The 8,569-nt window shown below is 52.0% G+C and overlaps 1 protein-coding gene across 2 annotated transcripts; it reads left to right on the top strand.

The window, feature by feature from the left end:
- Nucleotides 1–215: 215 nt before the first annotated feature.
- Nucleotides 216–2,979, top strand: EGR4 (early growth response 4). Of its 2 annotated transcripts, none has more exons than XM_023224107.1 (2): nt 216–733; nt 1,134–2,979. In XM_023224107.1, the coding sequence occupies exons 1-2, from the start codon at nt 289–291 to the stop codon at nt 2,456–2,458; spliced, it is 1,770 nt and encodes a 589-aa protein (XP_023079875.1). In that variant the 5' UTR covers nt 216–288; the 3' UTR covers nt 2,459–2,979. The 2 variants fall into 2 exon arrangements, with proteins under 2 accessions (XP_023079875.1, XP_023079876.1); XM_023224108.1 differs by having other exon boundaries at nt 517–733; nt 1,137–2,556.
- Nucleotides 2,980–8,569: the final 5,590 nt, after the last annotated feature.

Here is an 8,569-nt window from a genome sequence, read left to right as displayed (position 1 = left end):
CAAGTCCAGAGTCCTCCCCTGCTGCCCCTCGGCCTCTGCCTCTAGTCGGGAAGCCCATCTACTGGACTGTCGGCGGGGTGAGGCGCAGCGCCCCAGACCGGTGCATCCGCGGCCCCGCACACAGGCTCCACGCTTGGGGAGCGCGCGCACGCAGCGGCGCTAGCCTGGCGGCTGCGGCGACAACAACAACGTCACAGCTCGAGCTTTCCTTTTCGGGAGTCCCCGGCACACATCCTGTGTCCATGTTTGGGCATTTACGTCACGGCGGCAGGGCCGGGGCCTCCCAAAATGGCAGTGGCCCGGGGAGTCGGAAGCCCGGAGCCAGCGCCGCCGCAGCTATATAAGTGGGGGGGCTGTGGGTTGGGGGAGCCCGGCTGCGCTTTGGAGAGGCGAGGAGCCGCCGCCCGAGGCCGGTGCGGGCGAGCGAGGGCGCCGCGGCTCCCCAACTCCTTTCCCAGAGGTGAGTGCCCGAAGCCAGGAGCCCGGGCGCCTAGGTCTGCGCGCTGCGGGGAACCCCTACCGCCAGCCTCCCCGCCACCCGCGCGCCCCCAAGCCCAACGGGCGAGGCCCCGGGCGCCCCACAGCCGGCGCCGCGCCATGCTCCACCTTAGCGAGTTTTCCGAACCCGACGCCCTCCTCGTCAAGTCCACTGAAGGCTGTTGCGCCGAACCCAGCGCTGAATTGCCCCGGCTGCCCGCCAGGGACGCTCCCGCGGCCACCGGCTACCCTGGAGGTAAGGAGGGCGAGCAGGGGTGCTCAGACGACTACAGCACAGCGCGGGGGCGCACCACACCTGAGAACCGGGAGGGACTGGGACACTGGAGCTGTGAGAATAGGGGCGATGGGAAGCTTAGGAGTCCTGGGGTGCGCACCCCCATTCCCACCCACACTGGGCCGCCAGCGCCTCCGCAGGAACCTGTGCGGTTATCGGAGCGCCCTTTTGCCTGTGCACGTGTGTTTTGCGTGTGCATGTTTCTATGTGCTCCTTGGGACGTATGCGGGCCCCTGCTGAATCAGAATGTGCAAAAGGCACTTTGTGTATATCCGTGGGCACCAAGAGTTTCGTGGGTAGGGGCTGTGGACTCAGGTGCACCCTTTGATGTGCCCAGAGCTGATTCCTGCTCCCTCCTCAGCAGGCGATTTCTTGAGCTGGGCTTTGAACAGCTGCAGCGCAAGTGGGGACTTAGCCGACTCCTGCTTCCTGGAGGGGCCTGCGCCCACACCCCCTCCCGGCCTCAGCTACAGCGGTAGCTTCTTCATTCAGGCAGTGCCCGAACACCCGCACGACCCAGAGGCACTCTTCAACCTCATGTCGGGCATCTTAGGCCTGGCACCGTTCCCCGGTCCAGAGGCAGCAGCGTCCAGATCCCCGCTGGATTCCTCTTTTCCCGCGGGGCCCGATGCCTTGCTGCCGGCTCCGCCGGACCTTTACTCCCCGGATCTGGGCGCTGTCCCCTTCCCAGAGGCGTTCTGGGAGGCCTCGCCTTGCGCGGGCGCCCCCTCACAGTGCCTGTATGAGCCTCAGCTCTCCCCGCCCGACGTCAAGCCCGGCCTCCGGGCGCCTCCCGCCTCGCCAGCGCTGGACGCTGCCTCTGCCTTCAAGGGTCCCTACGCGCCCTGGGAGCTGCTTTCTGTGGGGGGCCCGGGGAACTGTGGGTCACAGGGAGGCTACCAGGCCGCCCCCGAGGCTCGTTTTCCCGCAATAGGGACCAAGATTGAGGACTTGCTGTCCATCAGCTGCCCTGCGGAACTGCCGGCCGTCCCAGCCAACAGACTCTACCCTAGCGGGGCCTACGACGCTTTCCCGCTGGCCCCGGGTGACTTAGGGGAGGGGGCTGAGGGCCTCCCTGGGCTCCTGACCCCTCCTAGTGGGGAGGGAGGGAGTAGCGGCGACGGCGGAGAGTTTCTGGTCAGTACGCAGCCTCAGCTTTCCCCGCTGGGCCTTCGCAGCACCGCCGCGGCGGACTTCCCTAAACCTTTGGTGGCGGACATCCCTGGAAGCAGCGGCGTGGCTGCACCACCCGTGCCGCCACTGCCGCCCACCCCTTTCCCCCAGGCCAAGGTGCGACGCAAGGGGCGCCGTGGCGGCAAATGCAGCACGCGCTGCTTCTGCCCGCGGCCGCACGCCAAGGCCTTCGCTTGCCCGGTGGAGAGTTGTGTGCGGAGCTTTGCGCGCTCCGACGAGCTCAATCGCCACCTGCGCATCCACACGGGCCACAAACCCTTCCAGTGCCGCATCTGCCTCCGCAACTTCAGCCGCAGCGACCACCTCACCACGCACGTGCGCACCCACACCGGCGAGAAGCCCTTTGCTTGCGACGTGTGCGGCCGCCGCTTCGCGCGCAGCGATGAGAAGAAACGGCACAGCAAGGTGCACCTCAAGCAGAAGGCGCGCGCCGAGGAGCGGCTCAAGGGCCTCGGCTTTTACTCGCTGGGCCTCTCCTTCGCCTCCCTCTGAGCAAGAGATGGGTTTATGGGTTGGAGCGCCGCCATTCGGCGCGCGCGAGATCCGGGCCGTTCCCCTCCCCGCTCTTCTTCCAACTCCTCCTCGCACGCCCGAGGGCCGGCCTCCGGTCCCGCTTCCAGTTTCCTTGAAGCGCCCGCCGCACATGCCCTATTCAGCACCAGTTCCGCGGACAGTTCCCGCGGTCCAGGCGCTGTCCCTTGTCAGCCGCGCTTTGGGGGAAGTCTTCTGAGACCACCCAGTGAATAGGCACTACCCTGGGATTCAAGACAGTCTTTTGTAACTGGCGCACGCCCCACGCCTTCCTCTATAACCCCCAGAGACAGGCTGGGGCAGCGCCAAGCCGGTCTCGCGCGGGACTTTGTACAGCAGTGTCTTATCCAGCAGCCATTGGATGTAACGTTTTGCTTTGGGGTTTTTTTCCTTTTGTTGTTGTTAATTTTTGTAAAGCAGACGCTACTCTCAAGCAGTTGACAAAACTGTTTATTTTTGCAATTAAAATTATTGTGCTAAAAGCTTACCGAATCTGCCATGTAAGCTCCTGTCCCTTCCCCTCAGCTTCTCCCCCAGGACCATAAGTGCCCGAGGATAAAGGACATCCCCACGCTCATGGGGTACAGGCCCTGAACATGTTACACACCCACTTCAGGTACACCTGCCAGGAACTGCGGCACAGAGTAGGCATTCAATAAATGTGTGCTGCGTTAAAGAACGAATTTAATCACAGCTCACCTAAGGGCTGGAGGTGTTTCTGGAACTTCAAAGTGGTTAAAAGGTGTAGGTGTTCAACATTATATATATATATATATATTATTCTCCTTAATCCTCAAAATCCCAAATAAAGCAGGCATACACCTCACTTCAAAGATGTGGAAGCAATGTAGATAGCTTGCTGGAACAATGTAGTTAACCCAGCCTAGGAACAGACAGGTCAAACACATCTATCTAACTTCAAAGCCAACCCTCATTTTCCAACCCCAGAATGGAGGCACCTAAGCTTAACAGCACTGATTGGAAACGCTTCCTACCAGAAGGTGAGAAACAGGTTTGGCAGCTAGAGGGAGCTCCAGGCAGTAGCGACAGCAGCAAAAGGCTGCAGTATTTTGGTGCTGTTTGTGAAAGCCCAGAGTGTTCACTGTCACAGAGGCTCTAGACAGTATCTATGCATCTGTTAAAGAGTCACATGGTGTCAGGGCCCAAAGGGTATCAGCATTTAGCTAGAGCATACCTGAATATAGCAAGGAGCAGGCACTCGCCAGAGACTCATGGTCACCTTAGTTGCTCTTCCCACAAAAAGGATCTTCTCCAGGACGCATCAGCCTACTTACCATTCAGCCATGCGCCTGCCACAGCCACTTTTCTCCAGCTGTCCTTCCAAGTGAACCCTTTATGGCTTTGGGATCAGAGGAAAGCTAGGAGGGTGATGAGGAAAGCATGACCTTGTAATGGCCCTTTTTACTCTTTGAACTCCCTACCCAAAGCTTTTCCACTCTTTCTGGCCACCTTGGGCAGACCTTGGAGCATAAAAAGGCTGCTGTGCTTTCCATCTCTCTGCTCCAATGACCCCTCTCTGATAAGGAAGAAAGAAGGCCTGTGTCTGGGGACTTCATTCTTTTCTCTTCTGAGCTGAGCTGTTCTTGAATTAAGAGAGCTTACAGCCCTATGATGCCAGATCAAACCAGCTTCTGATCCTCTTGCTTCTTTCTTCACCCCTTCACTCTCAGATATGCTCACCCTCCACCGCACAGTCCAACTGACCAGAGACAGAATGATCAACTCAGAGAATCCCATCCTTTTCTCTCCCCAGGTGTTAAGTGCTTTCATGTGGCCAAGTATCTTGTATCTAAGAAACTAATTTGTGGTAAAGGACTTAATATTACCTCTTCTAGGAGAATTAACATTTTAGAAGAGCAGCCTGCAGAGGGCAATGTTTAACCCTATGAAGAGGCCCAAATGGTGAACTGTCAGGCACTGTGATAAGTAAGTGGTATATTCATGGAGACGCAAGATAATGATGACCCTCATTGTCTATTTAAGTCACCACACCTTTCACTTATTAGGCATGGGCCACCTGACTTCACTTTTCATGAAGAGTAGGGCAAGAAAAGCATAATGGCCCATATTTCAAGCAACTGCTCCCAAACCACACAACCTGAACAAAGGAGGAAATGCAGACAGTGGGTGGCTGGCCCCTGATCACCCCTATCTTGTCCTCTCCAGCAGCATTACAGCAAGTGCTATCAGCTCTATTATTCCCCTTGTCCTCACACTCACCTAGGCTTAACATCACTGATGAGAAAATTGAACCCCAAAGAAGTGACTTAGTAGTAGTCCTGGTATCAGAGCCCAGTCTGGCTCTATAATTCCTAGCTGAGAAGTTCCTGCTATGTCCCAAGGGACACTGCTCCCATTTATTGGAGCGTCCCCTAGGGATTGTGAGGGACGAGAATGTTAGGCTAGAGATGGAAAGAGTTAAAACCAAACAATCTGAAAATCAATCCAAACCCAGGACCCAACCAGAATTGGAGACCAAAGAGCTCATTTTCCTTATTTGCTCCTCTTTTTCAACTGGTCCTCAAAACATGTTTTCCTGGAGCAGTTCTTAGCTTTCTTCTTTCCTATTTCAACACTTTCCTTAGAGAGTACATTCATTGCCAAGCCTTCAGCTATTATTCCTACGTAAATGGCTTCTAAGTCAGGCAGCCCCATGGTTCTAATGAATACCCCAATATGGATGTCCCACCGCCATTCCAAATACAGTCTGTCTAAAATCAAATCACCCTTCCACATTTCTGGTAATAGCAATGTTATTTGATTCGCTGAACTCATCTAAGCAACTACAGCTCTGTGGGATTCTTCCCTCCCCACACATCCAGGCTGTCACTTAGACTTGTTGAATCTTACTGTAATTCTTCAGGGTCTTCTCTACTCTCATTCATGGCACATTGTTTCCTGTTACGTATTATAATCTTTAGCTTGTGAGCTCAACTTCAGTGGGGATTTACTTGGGCAGCAATACTCTGTGGCCTTGGGTGATGGTATGTTTCTCCTGAGCAGTTTCCTGTTTGCTTCTACCAGGCACTCCAAGAGTATCACCTGCTGGAGATCAATCTTTTGTTAATTTATTGGCTTGAAGTTCTTGTAACATGCAGATGTTTTGAGTTCAAACTCCAGCTCAAGTAGTTATAAATTCTCAGAGGCAGTTCCCCCTTCTCTAACCAGGACCCAGGTCAGGACAAACAAGAAATATGCCTCCCTTCCCATGCCTTCTGGGGTTAGTCATGGCATATCTGATGCTTCTATTTCTTGGTCTTGGTCCCCTTATTTTGGTCCATGTAGACTTTTTCCCCTTTCTTGCAAGCTCAGCTAAGCATTTCAGGAAATGTCTGTCAATTTTATGAAGCAGTCCACATATTTTGTAGCAAGAGAGTCTTTGGGCTATCTAGTCAACAATGTTGTTGAAAACTGAAGCCAGATGATATGAATTCTTCTATTAAAATATTTCCCACACTTATCCTCTCTGTGCCGATTGCCAGCACCTTAGTCCATGCCACTCCCTCCATATACACACATACCTTGGCTATGTCAATTTCATATAATCACATAACAACGTTGCAGTTGGAAGAAGTTTGTAAGAATATCCTGTCCAGGCCAGGAATGGTGGCTTATGCCTGTAATCCCAGTACTTTGGAAGGCCAAGGCGGGTGGATGGCTTGAGTCCAGGAGATCAAGACCAGCCTGGGCAACATGGCAAAACCCTGTCTCTATTTTTTAACATATTTTTTTTAAAAAGAACATCCTGTCCAAACCCACGCTCTATAGAAGAGAAAACTGAAGCCCAAGATATTTGGGGATTTTCTGAAGGGCACACAGATAATAATAGAATGAAATGGGCCTTGAACCTGGACCTTCCAGTTCCAAGACCAGTGTATATCTAAATATTCACTCACTCTACAGATACTGAGTGCTACTACATGCTGGGCCAGTGGTTCCCAACTATTTTACTTTCTGGTGCACCTGAGAAATTCTACACACACATAAGTAATAGAGGAACAGAGAAGTCCTGATTCTCACACTGGAAAGGTGGGAAAAAGCAATACAAATCTTGATGAGGTGGGATATGGGGGAGAGTTTGAGAAAGCACCCCAGAATGTTTGCTATTTTCTCTCTCTTCACCCCAACTCCTGTACCCTATTTGAGAGAGGGCTACATTATGCCAAACTGCTTCCTGTGGTCCCTCTGCCTCCCTTATCCCTCTTTTATTCCACATTGCCCAGCACTAATGATGAAAATTTCCTAATATGCCATTCACAACAAACAAGTGTTTATCCCAAACTGACCAAGGTTTCCACTCTTCTATTAAAAAAATACCTATTTTTCACCCTTACTGTCAAAGCCCTCTATATCTGATCCAAATTCACCTTCCAACCTCCTCTGTCATCTCTCCCTTTGTGCTTTGCTCTGCCACCTCTCTTCCCCCACCAGTTATCCAAATGCTCCCACTCTTGAGCACCTTCAAGGGCAGAAACCTTGTTTGATCCACATGTGTGGTCCCCGTATCACCAAGCCTAACATGAAAGTGCTTAATTATTGTGTCAATTAGTTGAACAACAACCAAAAAAAAAAAAAAAAAAAACTCAAAAGGAGAAGAAGGGAAACAGAAAGGGGAAGAAGAGAAGTGAGGTGGTTGGAGAGCATGAAGCTGGCAAAGAGAGAGGGAGGAGAAAGGATCAGGAGGGAGAGATGGGAAAAAGCAGGACTGAGGACCGAGTCTGCAGCGAGGGGCTCTGATGGGCACCATAGGTCTCATGAGTGGGTCTACACCTCTGGCTAGTCTGGGTCTTTCCAGCTCTTCCTGAGCCCACAATTCTCCGTCTCAGCTCTGGGACCCCAGAGGTGTCTCCGTCACTGAGCTCTCTCTCTCTTTTGGTTTCTCTGGTTCACATGGAGTGGGATTCAGTTTAACATTTTTAGAACTGTGGTTCCCATAACAACCAAGCAGGAACTGTTATCTGTGAAATGTAGCATGAGCACACATGCGCACAAATACACATGCATACATTCATAGACATATGCACACACACATGCACATATGTGCAAATACAGATGCATGAACTCATACCCACACATACACACATGCACACATGCATGTGCTCACTGATACATGCACCTGTGTACACCTGCATACACACACACATCCACACATACTCATGCACACATGCACAAAAGCGCACACATAGCCGTGCATGTCCCAAATTGTTTTGACACATTCACAGGATTCACAGAGTGAGGAGAAACATCACAACAACAAAGGTTAAACCAAGAAAATATACGGACATTTTTGGCCATCTGCAAGAGCAGATGGATTTGGGGAATCTGCATTTTAACAGGTGAAGGTCTAGTGGACTTTATTATAGAGAGAAGGCAGGAGAGCACTGTGGTTGAGCATAGACTTTGGAGTTTGATGACTTGAGTTCAAATCCTGACTATGCCATTTTTTGAGCTCTGAACTTTAGCGGCTTCATCTGCAAAGTGGGGATAATAATATTAGGAAGAGTAAATGATATGCATAAAAATTATCAGCATGATGCTTGGCGCCTGGTTAATAGGAGCTGTTATCGTTTAGGTATTAGGAAAAGTGATTTCTCATTTGCCCAATCTCAGAAGACTTCCTCGAGGAGGAAAGAAATTCAAGAGCTACAGAGAGGAAGAGATCAAAAGAGGGGGAATTCGACCTGATTGGCCACTGTACAGCCTCTGTCCTTATTAAATTTGCCATTCCCCCAAAGCCACTGACAAGTTTACAAATTATCCTTCCTGATACTGAATGTCCCAATGCCTCTGCCTTCACAGGAATGGGATGGGGATCAAAGAGAGTTCCCATGAGCCCCAGAGTTACTGGAAACCTGGGACTAAGTTGGGTTTCTGCTCTCCTGCAACCAGACTGCCCCTCAAGGCACATGTGCACAGCCCTGCCCAAGCACCACCCTCAGGCTGAAATAACACTTTCCCCTTTTCTCATCCAAGCCTCAGCTCTGCTTTGGCCTTGGTAGCCTCCAAACCTGTTTCTCAGCCCCACTGCAGCCCTGTGGACTTCCTCCAAAC

The sequence above is a fragment of the Piliocolobus tephrosceles genome, chromosome 15, assembly GCF_002776525.5.
Source record: "Piliocolobus tephrosceles isolate RC106 chromosome 15, ASM277652v3, whole genome shotgun sequence".
Taxonomy (NCBI): domain Eukaryota; kingdom Metazoa; phylum Chordata; class Mammalia; order Primates; family Cercopithecidae; genus Piliocolobus; species Piliocolobus tephrosceles.
This window is presented reverse-complemented; position numbering and strand designations above follow the sequence as displayed.